Source organism: Salmo salar, chromosome ssa17, assembly GCF_905237065.1.
Source record: "Salmo salar chromosome ssa17, Ssal_v3.1, whole genome shotgun sequence".
Lineage (NCBI taxonomy): Eukaryota > Metazoa > Chordata > Actinopteri > Salmoniformes > Salmonidae > Salmo > Salmo salar.
The window spans coordinates 64,058,421-64,082,321 of NC_059458.1; the positions used below are offsets into that span (position 1 = coordinate 64,058,421).

The window sequence follows — 23,901 nt, forward strand, 5'->3', positions numbered from 1 at the left end:
ATAGTGTTAGCGATAGTGTTAGCGATAGTGTTAGCGAAGAAAAGGGAGTTGTGAAGAATGAGTGATACACAAACACAAAGACGACAGACATTTCCCTAGAGCTAAAAACATCTACACACAGGAATCATACACAAACTCTTAACACATTGGGTAGAGGTAGAGGTACAGGGTGCCTTACCTCTGTAGATAGTAGGCAGGGGCAGCGAGGACAAACCCTGCTCTTGCATTTGCTGGTGTTGCTGGACTCTCCTCTTGGCTTCCAAGACTGGGTTCTCAAACTGTGTCCGTCTGTTTATGTGGCTACAGAGAAAGAAAGGTATGACATTTCACTGGGCTCTCTGTAGTATCCACCTCCTCATCCACTTCCTCTCTCCCTCTGTAAAGAGCTGGATGCACAGTGCTGTGCTATGATGATTAATTCAATAGCCTTAGTATCCCTAGTATTATGTAATGGAGCTGCAGAATGGTTTTGCTAAGAAAAAAAATGAACAAAAGCCCAATTAGGTCCCATTCTACTGAAATCTGCAGCTTCCTGTAATCAGCATTAGGAATCATTTAGTGTGTGATTTCTGGAGTGGGTTCTGAAAAAACATGTCACCCTGAGTGTATTTTCTTAAAACATTCTGTCAGTGCTAATTTGGTATGTCTTCGGGAGCGAGTCGATAATTATAGTCGATAATTATAAATACTGTAATTTTGAAAGTGTGAAGTAATTAATCATCATTTAGATGTGCCTTCCTGGACGGTGCAAGACTGGAGGAATAATGCTTCTGTCGATAAGCACAGTGTCTGCCCAGCCTACACACACTCTGTTTCTTCATGAGATATTAGGTCAACTCAACAGTACAGCCAGGCAGTGGGACATACACTTAAGTTGGAGTCATTAAAACTTGTTTTTCCAACCACTCCACAAATTTCTTGTTAACAAACTATAGTTTTGGCAAGATGGTTAGGACATTTCCTTTGTGCATGGCACAAGTAATTTTTCCAACAATTGTTTATAGACAGATTATTTCACTGTATCACAATTCCAATGTGTTAGAACTTTACATACACTAAGTTGACTGTGCCTTTAAACAGCTTGGAAAATTCCAGAAAATTATGTCATGGCTTTAGAAGCTTCTGATAGGCTATTTGACATCATTTGAGTCAACTGGAGGTGTACCTGTGGATGTATTTCAAGGCCTACCTTCAAACTCAGTGCCTCTTTGCTTGACATCATGGGAAAATGAAAAGAAATCAGCCAAGACCTCAGAAAAAAAATTGTAGACCTCCACAAGTCTGGTTCATCCTTGGGAGCAATTTCAAAACGCCTGAAGGTACCACGTTCATCTGTACAAACAATAGTACGCAAGTATAAACACCATGGGACCACGCAGCCGTCATACCGCTCAGGAAGGAGACACGTTCTGTGTCCTAGAGATGAACATACTTTGGTGCAAAAAGTGCAAATCAATCCCAGAACAACAGCAAAGGACTTTGTGAAGATGCTGGAGGAAACAGGTACAAAAGTATCTATATCCACAGTAAAACGAGTCCTATAACGACATAACCTGAAAGGCCGCTCAGCAAGGAAGAAGCCACTGCTCCAAAACTGCCATAAACAATCAAGACTACGGTTTGCAACTGCACATGGGGACAAAGATCGTACTTTTTGGAGAAATGCCCTCTGGTCTGAAGAAACAAAAATGTAACTGTTTTGCCATAATGACCATCTTTATGTTTGGAGGAAAAAGGAGGAGGCTTGCAAGCCGAAGAACACCATCCCAACGTGAAGCATGGGGGTGGCAGCATCATGTTGTGGGGGTGCTTTGCTGCAGGAGGGACTGGTGCACTTCATAAAATAGATGTCATCATGAAGGAGGAAAATTATGTGGATATATTGAAGCAACATCTCAAGACATCAGTCAGGAAGTTAAAGCTTGGTCGCAATTGGGTCTTCCAAATGGACAATGACCCCAAGCATACTTCGAAAGTTGTGGCAAAATGGCTTAACGACAACTAAGTCAAGGTATTGGAGTGGCCATCACAAAGCCCTGACCTCAATCCTATAGAAAATGTGTGGGCAGAACTGAAAAAGCGTGTGCGAGCAAGGAGGCCTACAAATCTGACTCAGTTACACCAGCTCTGTCAGGAGGAATGGGCCAAAATTCACCCAACTTATTGTGGGAAGCTTGTGGAAGGCTACCCGAAACATTTGGCCCAAGTTAAACAATTTAAAGGCAATGCTACCAAATACTAATTGAGTGTATGTAAACTTCTGACCCACTGGGAATGTGATGAAAGAAATAAAAGCTGAAATAAATCATTCTCTCTACTATTATTCTGACATTTCACATTCTTAAAATAAAGTGGCGATCCTAACTGACCTAAGACAGGGAATTATTACCAGGAATAAATGTCAGGAATTGTCAAGAACTGAGTTTAAATGTATTTGGCTAAGGTGTATGTGAACTTCTGACTTCAAGTAACTATTGGACGTGGCAGGGTCAGGTATGGCGCTAGTGTGCGTGCATGCAATGGCTCAGTGGCTGCCTGGGGATATGGGATTTCTACATGGCAGCGGGAGAGAGGGAGTGTAGGCAAGGCAGGTACAGTGTTCTGGTCTTTCTTGGGGATAGAGAATAGAACACGGCCAGCCAGCCAAACTCCCTCACCAGCCAGGCTATAAATAGACCTCCCCTCCTCTCCCTGGACTAGGGGGACTAGTGCGCATCCAGCAGGAGAAAGTACACCTCCAGAATAGGAAGGGTACATTTGGTTCAATAGAGAAGACAGAGACACATCACCATTGCACCACGTCACACAAAGATGGCACACACACACACACAAACTTGCGCATGTAAACAGGTACACAGTTACACACTCACACAGAGACACACTCACAAATGCATGCACACTAACAAACAATCACCCACTGACCCATCTACACGGACAGACAGACAGAGATAGAGGTATAAATGAGCAGCAGAAAAAGCCACCATCTGCCTCCTGGCCACAGCCCTGTGCAGCGTTAATGACTCTGACTAACACAGGACAGTGGAAGCATAACATGGGGGAACACTGGAAATCAAAATAGTAATTAAATATTAAAGCAGTGGGTCCAGACTTACTCCACATAGTAGCTTCCGTAAATAGGGTCATCGATCTTCTCCCAGCCGTACGGCAGCTCTGTGGAAGAGACAAGCACAACAACATACTAGTCAGTCAACAGGCCCGGGGGACAGCATGTCGATTCACGGAACAATATATTCTTCAGGAAATTTTGATCACAACATTATTGTATGGTCATTTATTACAGAGGATTTGAGGTTAATTATAATATCTTAATTGACTATGGTAAATCTGAAAATGATTTATTATGCTCTATGGTAACTGTGCTAGTTACTGAATACTGTGTGAGGTCTATGAGCCTCCAGATTTGCAAACACAATCAAAACAGTTGGACAAACTTAAGAGACAAGACACATGATACCCCCATCGGCATTTGCAATCAAAATTCAGATCCAAAATTCACGAGTGTGAAGGAGAATGGCTGTTTATCAAGCAGCGGACCAGAGGTTACTTAAAATCAATGTCAATATGGACCCACAGGACTACCCCAACCATCTCCTGAACTCTCACACTACACCAAACACACTGATAGATGGAGTGGTTTGAATTGGGGTGATTTTAAATATTAATGTCCTGCCATCCTTTCTATTTTGTAAACATTCAGTTATGATGCCAGCGATGTTTGGATATAGTTTAAATGTTTGTATCTGGAGCACGTACATAGCTCCTGGGCCCCTTAGCCCACACAATATTTAACTGGAACACATTACACCATTAGAGTGTGGTCTCAGAATAGACTGACTGTGGATCTAACACAGTAGCTGTCAACTGTCGTGGACCAAAATAAACCTTTGAGTGGAAAGTAGAATGTCATAACTTCAGACATGTCGGTGTTGACGGTGCAGGTGTTCCTACACATTGTATCTACTCTGATATGATGAGCCACCACTGTGGCATCATGAGAAGTGTTATAAATAGGCTTGGGCGGTATCCAGGGAGTCATACCTTCATACCGACCTTGTTCCATCCCGGGATATTTGATAATACCGGCAATGAACACTATTTTCAATCCAAAGGTTAGCAATGCTAACAAGTACATGTAACATCCAATAGCAAATGCTAGCTAAACGCTAACGGTTTTATACAGTCTCTGACATAAGCTATTTCCAGGATAGACATCCCAGCTGATAAAGTTATACAAGTAACTCAAAAATGCTACTCAAAGTTTGCTGCACGCACAAAACAAATGGTGTCTCTTGATCAAGGAGGGAATTATCTGCTGTTACCAAGAGGAGCTTGATTGCGAGAAACTAACCATGTAGCTAGCTAGATAGATAACTAGCTACTAAGTTAGCAAACCAAATGCACAACTGCACAGCTTTAGCACATTTTAGAAAGTTAACTTAATAGTTATTAGATATCTAGCTGGCAAACATTAAGTTGTGAATTCCATAGTGTAACTATATATCAGTATATAGATCACCTAGGGTGTGCTGCACAACAGTGAGTGACTCATCATTTAAAAAGTTGAGGTAGGGCCTCCCGAGTGGCACAGCAGTCTAAGGCACTGCATCGCAGTGCTAGATGCGTTACTACAGACCCGGGTTCATTCAGGCTGTGCCACAACCGGCTGTGGCCGGGAGTCCTATCGGATGGCTCACAATTGGCCCAGAGTTGTCCGGGTTAGGGGATGGTTTGGCCGGTGAGGCTTTACTTGCCTGCGGGCTGACCCCGGTCGCCAGTTGAACGGTGTTTCCTCCAACACATTGGTGCGGCTGGTTTCTGGGTTAAGCTGGCAGATGTTAAGGAGTGCGGATGGGTGGGTCATGTTTCGTAGGACGCATGACTCCTCCTTCTCCTCTCCCGAGCTCATTGGGGAGTTGCAGCGATGAGACAAAATCGAAAATTGCGGAGAAAAAGGTGCTAAATAAAAACAAAAAAAAGTTTCAACGGTATTGAAAAACCCTCCTGTGGTTATTTCCAAATAGCCCGGTATATGGTATATACGGTTTACTGCCCAAGCCTAGTTATAAATACAGATATGATATTAAATGTATTTTTATCTTTATTTAACTAGGCAAGTCAGTTAAGAACAAATTCTTATTTTCGATGACAGCCTAGGAACAGTTCAGGGGCAGAACGACAGATTTTTACCTTGTCAGCTCGGGGATTCAATCTTGCAACCTTTCGGTTACTAGTCCAACGCTCTAACCACTAGGCTACCTGCCGCCCTGACTAGGTACACGTCAACCATGACAGACAAAATGAGAAAAAAAATCCAGAAAATCACATTGTAGGATTTTTTATGAATTTATTTGCAAATTATGGTGGAAAATAAGTATTTGGTCACCTACAAACAAGCAAGATTTCTGGCTCTCACAGACCTGTAACTTCTTCTTTAAGAGGCTCCTCTGTCCTCCACTCGTTACCTGTATTAATGGCACCTGTTTGAACTTGTTATCAGTATAAAAGACACCTGTCCACAACCTCAAACAGTCACACTCCAAACTCCACTATGGCCAAGACCAAAGAGCTGTCAAAGGACACCAGAAACAAAATTGTAGACCTGCACCAGGCTGGGAAGACTGAATCTGCAATAGGTAAGCAGCTTGGTTTGAAGAAATCAACTGTGGGAGCAATTATTAGGAAATGGAAGACATACAAGACCACTGATAACCTTCCTCGATCTGGGGCTCCACGCAAGAACTCACCCCATGGGGTCAAAATGATCACAAGAACGGTGAGCAAAAATCCCAGAACCACAAGGGGGGACCTAGTGAATGACCTGCAGAGAGCTGGGACCAAAGTAACAAAGCCTACCATCAGTAACACATTACGCCGCCAGGGACTCAAATCCTGCAGTGCCAGACGTGTCCCCCTGCTTAAGCCAGTACATGTCCAGGCCCGTCTGAAGTTTGCTAGAGAGCATTTGGATGATCCAGAAGAGGATTGGGAGAATGTCATATGGTCAGATGAAACCAAAATATAACTTTTTGGTAAAAACTCAACTCGTCGTGTTTGGAGGACAAAGAATGCTGAGTTGCATCCAAAGAACACCATACCTACTGTGAAGCATGGGGGTGGAAACATCATGCTTTGGGGCTGTTTTTCTGCAAAGGGACCAGGATGACTGATCCGTGTAAAGGAAAGAATGAATGGGGCCATGTATCGTGAGATTTTGAGTGAAAACCTCCTTCCATCAGCAAGGGCATTGAAGATGAAACGTGGCTGGGTCTTTCAGCATGACAATAATCCCAAACACACCGCCCGGGCAACGAAGGAGTGGCTTTGTAAGAAGCATTTCAAGGTCCTGGAGTGGCCTAGCCAGTCTCCAGATCTCAACCCCATAGAAAATCTTTGGAGGGAGTTGAAAGTCTGTGTTGCCCAGCGACAGCCCCAAAACATCACTGCTCTAGAGGAGATCTGCATGGAGGAATGGGCCAAAATACCAGCAACAGTGTGTGAAAACCTTGTGAAGACTTACAGAAAACGTTTGACCTGTGTCATTGCCAACAAAGGGTATATAACAAAGGTATATAACAAAGTATAACAAAGATAAACTTATTGACCAAATACTTATTTTCCACCATAATTTGCAAATAAATTCATTAAAAATCCTACAATGTGATTTTCTGGATTTCTTTTCCTCATTTTGTCTGTCATAGTTGAAGTGTACCTATGATGAAAATTACAGGCCTCTCTCATCTTTTTAAGTGGGAGAACTTGCACAATTGGTGGCTGACTAAATACTTTTTTGCCCCACTGTAAATAACTGCCATAGTGGAGCACGTGATAACACCTTTGATTGTGATCTGTTTCCCTGTTTGGGGATGTTTGAAGGATCTACATTTATAAGTGCCATTTCATTGAGCACAGCCATTACACTTGTAGTTTCCATCCAGTAGGGGCGCAAATAGACATTGTGCAGGGATATCTTGGGGTGGTAAATCAGAGTTTACCAGTTGATCTCTGAGATTTCTGCCCCGCGAGAATACGATCAAGGGAGGGTCCGAAAACACATTACTGATACTGTCATCGGATCTTAGAATGTGCCAATTTTTGTGAACGATTCCATTAACTTGTTCAGAGCACTTTGAATAGAGGGCAGTTAGAAAGCAAGAATGCTTCTTCGTTTGTTTTGATTTTTCTCAATGGCAATATTAATCTGATCCTTTATGTACCCCCCTCCTTGAATTTTCTTTGCGTCTCAGACATATTTCTGTCGAAATCTGATAGTTTTTTGCAAATTATTTTGATTCAACAGAATTGGCTGTAGGGCAAACTGCTTTTCAAGGGATGCGGGTGACAACCATCAGCCCTCAACAAACTGTTACGATCAGTAGGTTTCCTGTAAAGACCAGTGTATAGAACATTATCTTCACACAAGATCAGAAGATCCAGAAAACTGATTTGACGTGTGTGAGATTGCATAGTAAATCTCAGATGCTCAGAACAAGAGTTAAGAAAAGCATGGAATGCCTGGAGCTCTTTTGCATCACCTCTCCATAGAACAAAAATTGACTGAGAGGATTGAAAGAGGATGAAAATTGACTGTTTCTCCATGTAACCCACATACAAATTAGCATAGTTAGGAGCCATGGGGGATCCCATAGCAGTACCCTTCGTCTGAATAAAGAAATCATTTAGAAACATGAAGTAGTTGTGTGTGAGTACTATTTCAGCCAATGTTATAATGCATGCACTGGAAGGTAGTTCATTAGGGTCACGTTACAGAAGAAAATGTTCCATAGCTTCAATACCGCCCTCGTGTGGAATATTCGTGTATAACAACTCAACATCAAAAGTAACTAACAAAGTGTTTTCAGGGAGAAGATCAAGAGATTCAATGATAGAGATAAAAAAAACTGGCACTGGAAGCGGATGAGGCGCTGGTTGTAGAGTGTTGGTCAGACGGGGGTGGATAGAAGTGAGCTCCATCCCTCCTGCGTCTGTCATGGAGAGGAGGAGCAGGACCTCTTTTATCAGGGTTTCTCCAGAAGTAGACTTTGTCCTCGGCCTTGTCTTTTTTGTCTTGGTTGAATTTCTTAATTTTAAGTTCCTTTATTTCTGTAGACAACTTGACACTTCATGACCTAACCAGGAAAACTCAATGTGAAACTGATTTGTAACTCCCAATATAGAGGGTGGAGGGAGCTGAGATTCAGCTCCCTCCTAGAAATATAATTACTAGAACGGTAAAGCCCCTCACACCACATCAACATTACTGGAACACTCGTGGGTACACTTAAAATGGCTGAAAGTAACTCTATTTATATGGCGTAGTACTTGGGCTAAAGCTGACTCACACTATGGAGGTCACTAACCCAACCTCCACTCCAAGTGCATCTTCATCAGGGAATTGTTTGATCAGCCCCCCTCCCTCTCTATTTCACCAGGGGTATACAGTAGGTTCAGCACACTGTGTTTGTTCTTTGTGATCAAAGTGGATCTCTCCCCAACCCTGACCTCCTCCCATCATTCATGTCTGACAGGATTGTTCTGCCTCTCTCTTTGTCCCTCTCCCCTCGTCACACCACACTGACCAGGGGGACTGGTGCATTGACAGCCGGCCTGAGCCTGATTCCATTTAAGGCTATGAGGTTGTGACCAGTGTGGTGGTACTGAGGCTGGTCCAGAGTGAGAGCCGCTCTAATATATGAGTGAGAGTGAGAGAGAGTGAGAGAGAGTGAGAGAGAGAGCGAGAGTGAGAGAGTGAGAGAGAGCTGGACTAATCAGGAGAGTGGAGATAATATCTCCTAACCACAAACATCAGTCAGAATGAGGTGATAATGTGCCGTCCACAGGCTCTCAGGACCTCCATGATGATTCAGAAATAGGCTGGCTGGAGGCTGATGGTGTGCAGAATGCTAATATACAAGCCTACACACAATCGGTACAAGTACACCCACACTCACACACACACACACACACACTTACCCAAACACACACACATATCCCACAGACAGTCACGCACACAATTGCAAGCAAGCACACACACATTTTTATTTTATACCCAATCATGCACAGTAAGTCACAATACATCAATACAAGCACATGCATGCCATATGTCTCTCCCTTTTACTCTTACACATACACTGTTCAACACACGGAGCCCCCCCCCCCCCACCCACACACAACCACACACCCTTCCCCGTCCCCACCAGCCACAAAAACACACTCACTAACATGTGCTGTGACTGATATGTGAGTCTGCTAGGAGTGGGTTGACAGCCCTAGGGAATAGCTCCTCTCCTCTCAGCGCTCCTCTCCTCTCCCTTCCTTAGCCCCATCTTCACTCATTAAATATGAAAGAGGCTGTTTCATGTTCTCACCTCCACTGAGCTCCACACACAGAAAAACACCACACAGATCAAAGTCCTGCCATGTATTTCTGCCACGCACCACTCAGTCTAATGAAACACCCTTCTATTAAAACCACCTGAGCTTCAGAGCTAGGCAGTCAGTCTGTCTGTCTGTGTCTTCAGCAGAGCTTCAGAGCTAGGCAGGCAGTCAGTCTGTCTGTGTCTTCAGCAGAGCTTCAGAGCTAGGCAGTCAGTCTGTCTGTGTCTTCAGCAGAGCTTCAGAGCTAGGCAGTCAGTCTGTCTGTGTCTTCAGCAGAGCTTCAGAGCTAGGCAGGCAGGCTGTCTGTGTCTTCAGCAGAGCTTCAGAGCTAGGCAGGCAGTCTGTCTGTCTGTGTCTTCAGCAGAGCTTCAGAGCTAGGCAGGCAGTCTGTCTGTGTCTTCAGCAGAGCTTCAGAGCTAGGCAGGCAGGCTGTCTGTGTCTTCAGCAGAGCTTCAGAGCTAGGCAGGCAGCCTGTCTGTGTCTTCAGCAGAGCTTCAGAGCTTCAGAGCTAGGCAGTCTGTCTGTCTGTCTTCAGCAGAGCTTCAGAGCTAGGCAGGCAGCATGTCTGTGTCTTCAGCAGAGCTTCAGAGCTAGGCAGGCAGTCTGTCTGTCTGTGTCTTCAGCAGAGCTTCAGAGCTAGGCAGGCAGTCTGTCTGTCTGTGTCTTCAGCAGAGCTTCAGAGCTAGGCAGGCAGTCTGTCTGTCTGTGTCTTCAGCAGAGCTTCAGAGCTAGGCAGGCAGCCTGTCTGTCTGTGTCTTCAGCAGCGCTTCAGAGCTAGGCAGGCAGTCTGTCTGTCTGTGTCTTCAGCAGAGCTTCAGAGCTAGGCAGGCAGTCTGTCTGTCTTCAGCAGAGCTTCAGGGCTAGGCAGTCTGTCTGTCTGTGTCTTCAGCAGAGCTTCAGAGCTTGGCAGGGAGTCTGTCTGTCTGTGTCTTCAGCAGAGTTTCGGAGCTAGGCAGGCAGTCTGTCTGGCTGTCTTCAGCAGAGCTTCGGAGCTAGGCAGTCTGTCTGTGTCTTCAGCAGAGCTTCAGAGCTAGGCAGGCAGTCTGTCTGTGTCTTCAGCAGAGCTTCAGAGCTAGGCAGTCTGTCTGTCTGTCTTCAGCAGAGCTTCAGAGCTAGGCAGGCAGCCTGTCTGTGTCTTCAGCAGAGCTTCAGAGCTAGGCAGTCAGTCTGTCTGTGTCTTCAGCAGAGCTTCAGAGCTAGGCAGTCTGTCTGTCTGTGTCTTCAGCAGAGCTTCAGAGCTAGGCAGTCTGTCTGTCTGTGTCTTCAGCAGAGCTTCAGAGCTAGGCAGGCAGCCTGTCTGGCTGTCTTCAGCAGAGCTTCAGAGCTAGGCAGTCTGTCTGTGTCTTCAGCAGAGCTTCAGAGCTAGATAGTCTGTCTGTGTCTTCAGCAGAGCTTCAGAGCTAGGCAGTCTGTCTGTCTGTGTCTTCAGCAGAGCTTCAGAGCTAGGCAGGCAGCCTGTCTGTGTCTTCAGCAGAGCTTCAGAGCTAGGCAGGCAGCCTGTCTGTGTCTTCAGCAGAGCTTCAGAGCTAGGCAGGCAGTCTGTATGTCTGTGTCTTCAGCAGAGCTTCAGAGCTAGGCAGGCAGTCTGTCTGTCTTCAGCAGAGCTTCAGGGCTAGGCAGTCTGTCTGTCTGTCTTCAGCAGAGCTTCAGGGCTAGGCAGGCAGTCTGTCTGTCTGTGTCTTCAGCAGAGCTTCAGAGCTTGGCAGGCAGTCTGTCTGTCTGTGTCTTCAGCAGAGCTTCGGAGCTAGGCAGGCAGTCTGTCTGGCTGTCTTCAGCAGAGCTTCAGAGCTAGGCAGTCTGTCTGTGTCTTCAGCAGAGCTTCAGAGCTAGGCAGGCAGTCTGTCTGTCTGTCTGTCTGTGTCTTCAGCAGAGCTTCAGAGAGACACACAACATCACACTGCAGGTAGCCAATATCTGTAGCTTCCTACTGTTTGTTTCAATGTCACTGTTTTTGGCTTAAAAGGTATTGTGTAGAGCACATGCATACAAGACACGCAGAAGCACGCTTACACACACACACACACACACACACATGCACGCACCCCCCCCCACACACACACACAGCAGTGAGTATGTTTATGTGTGTGTGCAGTAAGTGTGTTCTAAATGCTGAACTCCAGAAGACTCTCTTTCCACTAAGCACAGTCACAGCCCCTGTCAGGTAGTAGTGTGGGAGGAATGATTCCATGGATCTGGGAGAGACAGAGAGAAAGAGAGTTGTCCTGTCCATTAGCCTGCAGCGCTGAAGAGAAGGGCCACTTTGTCACTGTAACAATTTGTGCTCTCTTTATAGGGCCAACACAGTCTAAATACTGCTGTGAAGGAGCTGTCAACTCCCAGGAAGCCTAAGGAAGGATACTTCTGAAGGAGCTCCAGTGTTAAATGTGGTATAGTGTTTTAGAGTACATCCCTTGTCCCAGGTCAATTCACCTTACATTAGTGACAATTATAATGGTATAGAGCAGGTATTCCCAAACTGGGGTATGCGTATCCCTGGCAATGACCATCCGGGGTACGCCAAATAAAAATGTGATTCACATTAAAATAATTTTTTAAAAACAGTCAATTTTCAAACAGTCCATTTAGTAAGGCCTGCGTCCATAGAGACACATACCGGCTCTACTGGCAGTACTGCTACTACCAGCAGTACTACACCTGCACCTGTTGACAACACAAGTTGTTCTGCTTCCACGAGCACATCCAATGCTAGCATCAGTAATTCTACATTTGTTGTTAGCCCAGCTAGCATGGACACTGACAGTTGTGAATCAGATGCAGCCGAAGAACTACTGCCCCCTCACCCGGGAAAGCACCGAACAACAGACAGGGACATTGGACCATCGAAGAGGTGCAAATATAATGAGAACTATATTGATTGGGGTTCACTTATATTGGCAGTAGTGCCTTTCCTCAGCCACAGTGTGTTATATGTGCAAAAGTACTATTTCACAACTCGATAAACCTTCACTCTTGTGCATAATAAAGATGACTTTTGAGTAGTAAGACATATAAAAAAGCAACAGATACAATTAATAAGAAGGGGCTAGAAGAGTCTTATATGGTGAGCTACAGAGTGGCTAGGACAGGCAAGCCCCATACTATTGTGGAGGACTTCATTCTTCCTGCTGCCTCAGAAATGGCTGGGACAATGCTGGGGGAACAGGCCAAAAAAACTATACAGACAATTTCTTCATCAAACAATGCATCAGTGACATGGCAGGAGATGTTTTGAAACAATTTCTGCTTCACATACAAGCCATTGAATTCTATGCGTTACAGCTGGATGAGTCAACAGACGTGGCGGGCCTCGCACAGCTCCTGGTATATGTCCGTTACGTTTATGGGGGGTCAATTAAAGAAGACATCCTCTTCCGCAAACCACTGGAAACCAGGACAACAGGAGAGGATATTTTTGAAGTACTGGACAGCTTTGTGACATCAAATGGACTTTGGTGGTCAAGATGTGTTGGTATCTGTACTGATGTCACAAAGGCCATGACAGGGAGACATAGTGGAGTGGGAAAGTGCGTGAAAAGTAGTTGCTCCCGACGCCACTTCGGTACACTGCAGCATCCACCGAGAGGCTCTTGCTGCCAAGGGAATGCCTGACATCTTGAAAGACGTTTTGGACACTACAGGGAAAATTGTTAACTTTGTTAAAGCAAGGCTTGAAGAATTGAGAGATGAGCTTAAAGTTTTCTTTACTCACCATAATTTTCACTTGTCTGACCGCTTGCATGATGACGAGATTCTCACACGACTGGCCTATCTGGGTGATGTTTTTTCTCACCTGAATGATCTAAATCTAGGATTACAGGGACTTATACAACTATATTCAATGTGCGGGAGAAAATTGAGGCTATGATTAAGAAGCTGGAGCTCTTCTCTCTTTGTATTAATAAGGACAACACACAGGTCTTTCCATCATTGTATGTGTTTTTCTGTGTGCAAATGAACTCAAGCTTATGGACAATATCAAATGTAATACAGCGAAGCACCTGAGTGAGTTGGATGCACAATTACGTAGGTACTTTCCCAAAACGGATGACACAAACAACTGGATTCGTTATCCCTTTCATGCCCTGCCTCCAGTCCACTTACCGATATCTGAACAAGAGAGCCTCATCGAAATTGCAACAAGCGGTTCTATGAAAATGTAATTTAATCAGCAGTCACTGCCAGATTTCTGGATTGAGCTGCGCTCAGAGTATCCCGCCTTGTCAAATCGCATTGTTAAGACACTGATGCCCTTTGCAACCACATACCTATGTGAGAGTGGATTCTCGGCCCTCACTAGCGTGAAAACTAAATACAGGCAGACTGTGTGTGGAAAATTATTTAAGACACTCTCTCCAATAAAACCCAACATTGCAGAGTTATGTGCATCCTTTCAAGCACACCCTTCTCAGTTATTCACAATTTTGATGAACAAATAAGGTTTTATATGTAAGATGGTTAAATAAAGAGCAAAAATGATTGATTATTATTATATTATTATTTGTGGTCCTATAAGAGCTCTTTGTCACTTCCCACGAGCCAGGTTGTGAAAAAAACTCACACTCATTCTTATGTTTAATAAAGGCTTACAATGACGGAAAAAACAACATTTGAGAGTGCGCTGACCCTGGTGCTAGAGGGGGTACGCAGCTGGAGGTTGAATGTTTGAAGGGGTACGGGACTATAAAAAGTTTGGGAACCACTGGTATAGAGCAAAGAGACAGCCACTACTGAGTGTTGAAATAAAACAATGGGTTTTCCATGCAGTCTGAGAAATGTCGACATCAGTAGGCTAGGTCACAGTAAATGTTCCTTTGGTTTATCCCATTTTGCTTTCAGCGGGGGGATTCTCTAAGCTCTCCCCCTTCTTTCACTCTCTCCTCTTTCTCATTCCCCGTTTGGCCATCCTCTCGTCTCCTGTCCGCTCCTCTCTCCCTGTTTGAAGAGCTCTAAAGGAAAACACTTTAAAAGGGACTTTTTGAAGTAAAGTTTCATGCTCTCATGCTCATGCATATTTCATCTGGCCTTTCTAATTCCGTCTGAGGAGAGGAACAGTCCATATTACCCATGTTCCCCTGCTTTCCCTTTTCCTTTCTTCAGGGGAGGAGCTGGCTGAAGTGAATTCAGGTCACCTGCAGCACATGGGGATGTTTCGTCTCTGATGTCGCACCCCCTTCCCACTGGTGCCTACTTAGACAGGAGACCAATACATCTCAACTTTTTCCTTCAGCCGCTTCCTCCACTCGTTGAGTATCTCTCCAGGGTATTCCCATTGAGAGTCAGGTGTGTAAACATCCCAAGGGCCTTAAACCAATACTCAAAATATGGGGTGGAGTTAGCAAAGTTATGCCCTTAGGCCTCTGTTTTGAAGGCCTCATTTGAAGTGTTTTCTAGAATAGTCTCGCCAGGACTGATCCCCCACAATTCTCTATAATCTCCACTTCACTTGACTCACTCTCCAAACAGCTATCGTTGTTTTGGAATGGACTGAGGAGAGAGCAACTAAGACGGGAGCCACTGAAGGAAAATGGAAAATGGGAATTGAACTAGTGTGTGTTGTCACAGTGATAGCACCACCATGCTGAGACAGAGGTAATATCAGTCAGACTGCTGCTGAGAATGAGGAGGAGGAGGAGCAGGAGGAAGAGGAGGAAGTGGATTGCTGGGTTTATTCTCTTTCCTTGATGAGGTGGTTGCCAGATGGAACAGAGGACATCTATATAGCCCCTGACACACTGAGACATACTGTATATTAACATGACAGCCCCAGTCCATCTGAGTCACAACAGCACACAGTATCCGTCTTAAACAAAGTCATAAACTGAAATAAGTCTTAACCTGTTGAGGGTAGGGGGCAGTATTTGCACGGCCGGATAGAAAACGTACCCGATTTAATCTGGTTATTACTACTGCCCAGAAACTAGAATATGCATATAATTATTGGCTTTGGATGGAAAACACCCTAAAGTTTCTAAAACTGTTTGAATGGTGTCTGTGAGTATAACAGAACTCATATGGCAGGCAAAAACCTGAGAAGATTCTGTACAGGAAGTGCCCTCTCTGACCATTCCTTGGGCTTCTTGACTCTTTTTATTGAAAACTTAGGATCTTTGCTGTAACGTGACACTTTGCTGTAACGTAGAATTTTTTTGTCACGAAACGCGTCGGGCGCGTCACCCTTCTTTACCCTTTCGGATAGTGTCTTGAACGCACGAACAAAACGCTGCTATTTGGATATAACTATGGATTATTTTGAACCAAACCAACATTTGTTATTGAAGTAGAAGTCCTGGGAGTGCATTCTGACGAAGAACAGCAAAGGTAATAACATTTTTCTTATAGTAAATCTGACTTTGGTGAGGGCTAAACTTGGTGGGTGTCTAAATAGCTAGCCCTGTGATGCCGGGCTATCTACTCAGAATATTGCAAAATGTGCTTTCACCGAAAAGCTATTTTAAAATCGGACATAGCGAGTGCATAAAGGAGTTCTGTATCTATAATTCTTAAAATAATTGTTGTGTTTTTTGTGAACGTTTATCGTGAGTAATTTAGTAAATTCACCGGAAGTATGCTAGTTCTGAACGTCACATGCTAATGTAAAAAGCTGTTTTTTGATATAAATATGAACTTGATTGAACAAAACATGCATGTATTGTATAACATAATGTCCTAGGATTGTCATCTGATGAAGATCATCAAAGGTTAGTGCTGCATTTAGCTGTGGTTTGGGTTTATGTGACATTATATGCTAGCTTGAAAAATGGGTGTCTGATTATTTCTGGCTGGGTACTCTGCTGACATAATCTAATGTTTTGCTTTCGTTGTAAAGCCTTTTTGAAATCGGACAGTGTGGTTAGATTAATGAGAGTCTTGTCTTTAAAATGGTGTAAAATAGTCATATGTTTGAGAAATTGAAGTAATAGCATTTCTAAGGTATTTGAATATCGCGCCACGGGATTACACTGGCTGTTGCGTAGGTGGGACGATTTCGTCCCACCTTCCCTAGAGAGGTTAACACCTTTTTGGTTACTACATGATTCCATATGTGTTATTTCATAGTTGTTATGTCTTCACTATTATTCTACAATGTAGAAAATAGTAAAATTAAGAAAAACCCTTGAATGAGTAGGTGTGTCCAAACTTTTGACTGGTACTGTATACATCATTAATGACAATAATGCCCGTAGGTCAGTCATTAGTGCATAATCAGCTCACCACCAATTAGTCATTCACAATTAACTAGTGACTTAATGAACCAGGTTAAGAAAGAAGACCTTGAAGGACCTCAAGTGAACCTTCTCCTTACACTAGGCAGGATTGACCTAGGTTTATTCGACAAAAGCAATGTCGCCAAAAATGGAATTGTAACACGTGTAATGGAAACAGCAGATATGGGAGACATTTTCTAAAGATTGACAACATTTGTTTCCGTTCGACAGCGTGGATTTGTCTTTTGTGTAACTGTATTGCGACAAATGATGATGGAAACGCGGGGCACGTGATGTCATGGCCCCAGCATTTGCAAACAAATTATTTTTCTGTACTAAATCCATAAGATGGCCTAATTTGTAAACAGGGTGACAGTGAGTTGTGAGCAAAATAACCAGGAGGGAAGTTGATAATGGCTATTAACTTCTTATGGATGGTGGCAGTATTGAGTCGCTTGGATGACTGACGTGCCCAGAGTAAACTGCCTCCTACTCACTCCCAGAAACGAAGAGATGCATATTTTTAGTAGATTTGGATCGAAAACACTCTGAAGTTTCTAAAACTGTTTGAATGATGTCTGTGAGTATAACAGAACTCATATGGCAGGAAAAACCTGAGAAAAAATCCAACCAGGAAGTGATTTGTAGTTCTTCTATCTAATCCCTGTTCAAACTAGTGTCTGTGGGGTCATTTTGCACTTCCTAAGGCTTCCATTGGCTGTCAACAGCCTTTAGAAACGTCTTTCATGCATCTCCTGTTACTGGGCAGAGAATAGGAGCTCAGTCTATCAGTGGACTGCCTGGGAGCAGTGAGTTGTTTACTGCGCATTCACGCTGGCACGCCGCTCATTCTTTTTCTTCTGTAATGAATACTCTATTGTCCGGTTGGAATATTATCGACGTTTCATTTTAAAAATACCCTAAGGATTGATTGTAAACATTGTTTGACATGTTTCTATGAATAGTAATGGAACTATTTGACATTTTGTCTCTTATTTTACGCACACGAGTTATGCCTTTGGATAGTGATCTGTACACACGAACAAAACTGAGGTATTTTGACATAAATATGGAGTATTTCGAACAAAAATAACATTTCTTGTGGAAGTAGGAGTCCTGGTAGTGCATTCCGACCAAGATCAGCAAAGGTAAGGGAATATTTATAATACTAATTCTGAGTTTTGTAGACTCCAGAACTTGGTGGGTAACTGTATAGCTTGCTTTGATGGTTGAGCTCTGTACTCAGAATATTGACAAATGTGCTTTCGCCGAAAAGCTATTTTAAAATCTGACACAACGGTAGCATTAAGGCGTAGTATATCTATAATTCTTTCAATAACTGTTGTAAATTTAATCAACGTTTATGATGAGTATTTTTGTAAATTGATGTGCTCATTCACCGGATGTTTTGGTGGGAATACATTTTCTGAACATCACGCGCCAATGTAAAATGGAGTTTATGGATATAAATATGAACTTTATCGAACAAAACATACATGTATTTTGTAACATTGAGTCCTGGGAGTGTCATCTGATGAATATCATCAAAGGTTAGTAATTGATTTTAGATGACTTTCTGGTTTTTGTGATGCCTCTGCTTGCTTGGAAAATGGCTGTGTGATTTTTCTTGTTTTGGTGCTGTCCTAACATAATCTAATGTTTTGCTTTCGCTGTAAAGCCTTTTTGAAATCGGACACTGTGGTTAGATTAAGGAGAATCTTATCTTTAAAATGGTGTATAATACTTGCATGTTTGAGAAATTTTAATTATGAGATTTTTTTTGTTTTGAATTTGCCGCCGTGCACTTTCACTGGCTGTCGTCATATCAATCCCGCTAACGGGATTCAAGCCATAACAGGTTTTAATAGACATAAATAAATAGTATTTCTATTGTTGCAGTCCTCAAAGATTGAATCGCATTGAATCAAATTAATCAGATCCATTTACCGCCCATAGGTCGGGGTGCCGACAGTCTAAAATAAAAAAAAATCAAATATAAAAATACGTGTTTTCTTTGCAGGACAAGGATTGTCCTGACTTTCAAGAATGCCTGAATTGCCTTGCTTTTCTGGTTGGCTGGATGGAAGTTTCACCATCCAATACGAATATGGCAAATATTAGTCAATTCTTGCATTCTATCCATGCTGGCTTTCGCGAGCTACCTGCGACAGGACACTGATAGGTGGGAGAGCATACAGACTGTCGGCAATTTATTAATGAACAATTTGCCTAAATGGGTAATGGAAACACTTCAACTACTTCATTTCTAATCGACACTGCAGGTTTCTTTTTTAGGTGTGACGTCATTACGTCAAGCTGTTTTTATCGACACAAGATAGTTAAATGGAAATGCACCTCAGTGGGCAACTGTTACATCTATTTTCTATCCAAACTTTCTAAATGTCGACCAAAAAAATCACTGGACAAGTTAATGGAATCATAGCTATTGTCTCTGTCTCTGCTCCAGTCTTACTGTGAAGGGAGATAGTTTCCATGGTAACCTGTGGAGGAGGAAGTGAGGGAAGTCTTTTGGGCTGAGCAGAGGGGCTCTGATCAGGGCTGTCTGATGATGGTGGGCCATTTGGACAACTAATCCTACAGACACGTTCCCCTTCTATACCGCTGTCCTTGACCCCTGACTGCACCCACTCAAAATAAGGAGTGGAGTTAGCAAAAGTATTCCCTTAGGCCTAGGTTTTACTCCGCCGCCACTGTCGCCCCCAGAAATGAGCACACCGTTAATTTGAGCTGAATATGAAAAAATAATACCCTTAACTTGAAGGAGAAAGGTTGATGTTCTGGCATTTACCAAGGAAGTAATAACTAACACAATCAATATCAGTTTTCACACAGTTTTCACATAATGTATTTAGACACTGGTTTGGAGATAATGTTTGTTTGAACTAGTGACTGTGAATAACCATTTCTAAGACTATAACAAACACAGTGGATTGGGGAGCTCAGGTGTGACTATAAATCAAAGGTAACCTAGAATTGGGATTCACAATCAGTAGTTCAAACAAGTTGGAAAATTAATTATCTCCAAACCAGTGTCTAAATACATTATGTGAAAACTGCATGTTTCTATGATCTGTGGTTAAAAAGATAAACTGAAAGTTAAAAAAATGCTTCTCTATGACACACAGGGTAGGATTAAAAGTAAAAAAAGGTGATTTTCAAAACCAGTAATGAGTTTTTAGCCAGAGGTAGGGTATTTTATTTCTCCGCATATCAACACAAACATTTTAAAAATCACTGTTTAACTTCACTGTTTAACTTCACTGTTTAACTTCACTGTTTAACTTTTGTTTAACTTCACTGTTTAACTTCACTGTTTAACTTTTGTTTAACTTCACTGTTTAACTTCACTGTTTAACTTCACTGTTTAACTTCACTGTTTAACTTTTGTTTAACTTCACTGTTTAACTTCACTGTTTAACTTCACTGTTTAACTTCACTGTTTAACTTTTGTTTAACTTCACTGTTTAACTTCACTGTTTAATTTCACTGTTTAACTTCACTGTTTAACTTCACTGTTTAACTTCACTGTTTAACTTCACTGTTTAACTTCACTGTTTAACTTTTGTTTAACTTCATGGGTTAACTTCACGGGTTAACTTCACGGGTTAACTTCACGGGTTAACTTCACTGTTTAACGTCACGGTTTAACTTTTGTTGATGTCATTGAGTAGTACGTTTTTACTTCATCATTTTTCTACAAAGCATAGAAATGTGCCGTTTTCAGATATGTAGACACTGGTGTTGTGCTGAAGATAATGCAAATGAGGTTGAAAAGGGGTGGCGTTGCCCTTTAAGTTCTTCAGGAAAGCTAAGGGAGTTGGGTTTGTCCAAAAGCAATGATGTTCAAAAGCCATCTAAGCTCAGCTGACCTCTCCCTTCACAACGAGGGTAAACAACCAGTGGAGCAGAGATGGTGACTTACTCAGGTAGAACGGCCTATTACTACAGTTCATTTAGGTGCTGTGGAGGGAGGACGCAGAAGAGAGGAAGGGAGAGGGAAGCATGGATGGTTGAGGATGATTAACCATTAAGTGTGTCTGGAGTGGGGCGGAGCGTGACTGGGCTACTGAAGGACTCCTACCTCTTCTCTTCAGCCTCTCCTCTCAACAGGCTGGGAGAAGGACACACACACATCCAGCCATGCACTCACCCGTGCACACGTACAAATACTCCGGAACTCATTCGCCATCTTACGTATGGGACATTATCATACACAAACACACACCAAACTCTGCGTCCTCCTCCTCATCTTCAGTGCTCGGGCATCCTAAAGACGAGGATGTTCTCAGAATACACTCATCAATCATGTCAGACAGACACAGTCCCTCCCTTCTCCTCTCCTGCTGGAGACTCAAGGTGAGGGAGGATGCCACAACTTTTACTCAACACACACACACACACGCTCACACACACACACACACACACACACACACACACACACACACACACACACACACACACACACACACACACACACACACACACACACACACACACACACACACACACAATCTATCTGACAACACCAGCACTGAGAGGGGTGAAGCATAAGGTCAGGGTCCTCAAACCACTAACACCACACCAACCTGATGTGTGAATATCTGAGTATGTGAGCACAACAGAAAGACAAGCCATCAAATAAGGCCATTAGGAAAGAACATGTCGACCTTTCCAACCTAAAAGCCTTCCTGCCAGTCTCATCTGCACACAGAAATAGGTTTTTACAGCCGGACAGAAAAACAAGTGCTACTATTTCCCCCAGAGACTGTTTTCACTGGGAGGAGACGAGAGAGTGATCTCTGCGCTAACGGGTGAGAAACGATGATAACTTTGTCTGGCGCGTCTGAGGCCTGCTCCGTTTTACATGACTAGAATATAATTACCTCTGCCCTGGCCTTGTCTCTCTCCCCCTCTCTCTCCCCCTCTCCCTCACCCTCTCTCTCCCCCTCCCTCTGAGCCCTCGGTCTCTGGACGTCAAAACAGACAAGACATTAAAAAAAACACAGTGGAACAAAGCAGCCATTTAAAACCTTCAACCTTCAACCTCCTCCCAATGCCATCACAGCCCAGATCCCTATCAGTCACACCAGTCCCTCCTAACCAAAGCCTTTCATTGGTTACACTGTATTCCTGATGGGATGCGTGTTGTGCGACAGCTTCTTAGGATAGAACTAACCCGACTTTTAAATGATGAAATGCATTGAAATAGTGACGACCGACAGGCAGGCAGGGTGGATTAGTTCTCTTGTTTTTCTTCCTGCGTATCAGGGGGGTTCTGTTGGCTTCTCTGAAGGCACAGTGAGATAGCAGACAGGTTGTATGTAGAACAGGAGAGAGAGAGACAGAGACAACTCTCAAAACAGGGGAGCCTGTTCTGTCTTCTCATCCAGCAAATATGTGGTAAAACAGGAAAACAAGCTGGCTTTGAAGGAGAAGGAAGGAAGACAGAATTAAACAGCAGGCTTTGATTTGAAGACTGTCTTATTCCTCGTTCCCTCAAGTCAAAAAACTAAAGAGGACAGCAGGAAGATACAGGAGAGAAATAGAAAGAGAGAGAGGTTATGTAACCAAGCCATAGCGCTCCTCTGATGATGAGATCTCTATCTATTATCACTGATGTGCCTTTGAACCAGGGGAATCAGCTGACAACCACTCTGCTGCTGCTGGCACGCACACACACACACCACACACACACACACACACACACACACAAACACAAACACACAAGTTGTTTATAGATCAGAATGAATGTTAGAGTGTATATAGTGCTGTTTCTTCGGTGTGTGTGTTCCTTCCATCCTCAGGGCTCCATGTCTCCCTGTTTGGTGAGTCTCTCTTCCTACCTTTCGTCTGTTGTTCAGAGACAGAGTTTAGACCCCACCCTGTGATCCTGTTAACGTTCACCAGAGCGTGGGCACACACACCCTACACCCCCGCCCCACATGCCTCCTAATCAATACACAATATACAGTACCAGCTCATCTCTCCAACACATCTCTCAGGGAGGCCTGCTTCGCTGCTAGCTAGCTGTCAGCTAGTGAAACATGGTCAGATTCTCACTAACGTTCCCCTGATTATAGCTCCTAGCCCCGGCGTGGGCCCTGGGGATCCCCTCTTAGATCCCCTTCTCCAGCTGGTTGAGGCTCTACATGGAACCAAGTCCTGTCTCTCCCAGGGCCAGCGATTACTGGATGATCTTTCCAACTAGATCAATATTCATCTCCTTCACATACAGTACATCACATCTCATAGCATGGAGCGTCCCAACTGGAGGAACGGGATTGGAGGTACCCAGATTCACATCTCGTAGCATGGAGCGTCCCGACTGGAGGAACGGGATTGGAGGTACCCAGATTCACATCTCGTAGCATGGAGCGTCCCGACTGGAGGAACGGGATTGGAGGTACCCAGATTCACATCTCGTAGCATGGAGCGTCCCGACTGAAGGAACGGGATTGGAGGTACCCTGATGAACTAGCTCAGGGATGGGCAACTTTGATAGGGGTGGGAGCCACAAAAAATGTGAACTCATCATGTGTAGCCCTGCGTACCCACATCCATACTGCCCCCTCACACATATTGTGAGCAGAACATTTTAGTGGCCCCCTTTTTGACAGCGGAGATCATTTGTTTGTTTGTTTTAAAGAAAAGTGCACTTCTACATATTTTGCCATGAGGCGGAGAGAAGATTTAGCAATTTTATAACGAATTTCATGTAATTCTACTCATTTTGCCATGAGGCAGAGAGGAAAATGAGCTGCTCTCAGGTTTTAATATGATATCTGAGTGAGACTGACTAACAAAGTCAATGGGGGCCCCTCGGCCAGTAATTCAACCATGATAGCTTGCCTCTAAACTAACCCAGCAATCCATTTTTGTTTTGCTGACATTGACTGATAATCAGTGACTGACATAAGAGAAAAGGTGATCTGAGGGCTTCAGAAGGAAGGCTGCCAGTTGTCCATCCCTGAACTCGATGAAGATGGTTTCCTGGGATTCATCTTTCTAAGACATTCTCTTTGTTTCCTCTTTCTTGTCATCTTCCAAAGTGGTCAACTATCTTCCTCCATCCTCCTGCTTATCTTTTGGATGGCCTGAGAATACTGGAGCCCTACTGTCTGTGTATATACAGTATGTTGGTGTGTGTGTGTGTGTGTGTGTGTGTGGGGGGGGGCAGGTCAGAGTGGTAGTTGTGATTGTGAGAAAAACTGTGGCTGTGTGAGTAAGTGTTTATCAGACAGACATGATTGACTAAGCTGGGCTCAGCTAGAATGATTCT

General features: G+C 43.6%; 1 protein-coding gene across 1 annotated transcript in view; it reads right to left on the minus strand.

Moving 5' to 3' along the window:
* Positions 1-23,901, minus strand: part of LOC106576364 (membrane-associated guanylate kinase, WW and PDZ domain-containing protein 2-like) — a 256,239-nt gene that overhangs the window by 47,190 nt on the left and 185,148 nt on the right. Inside the window, 2 exon segments of the mRNA XM_045699968.1 lie at positions 179-300; positions 3,114-3,171. Coding sequence (XP_045555924.1) covers positions 179-300; positions 3,114-3,171 — 180 coding nt within the window.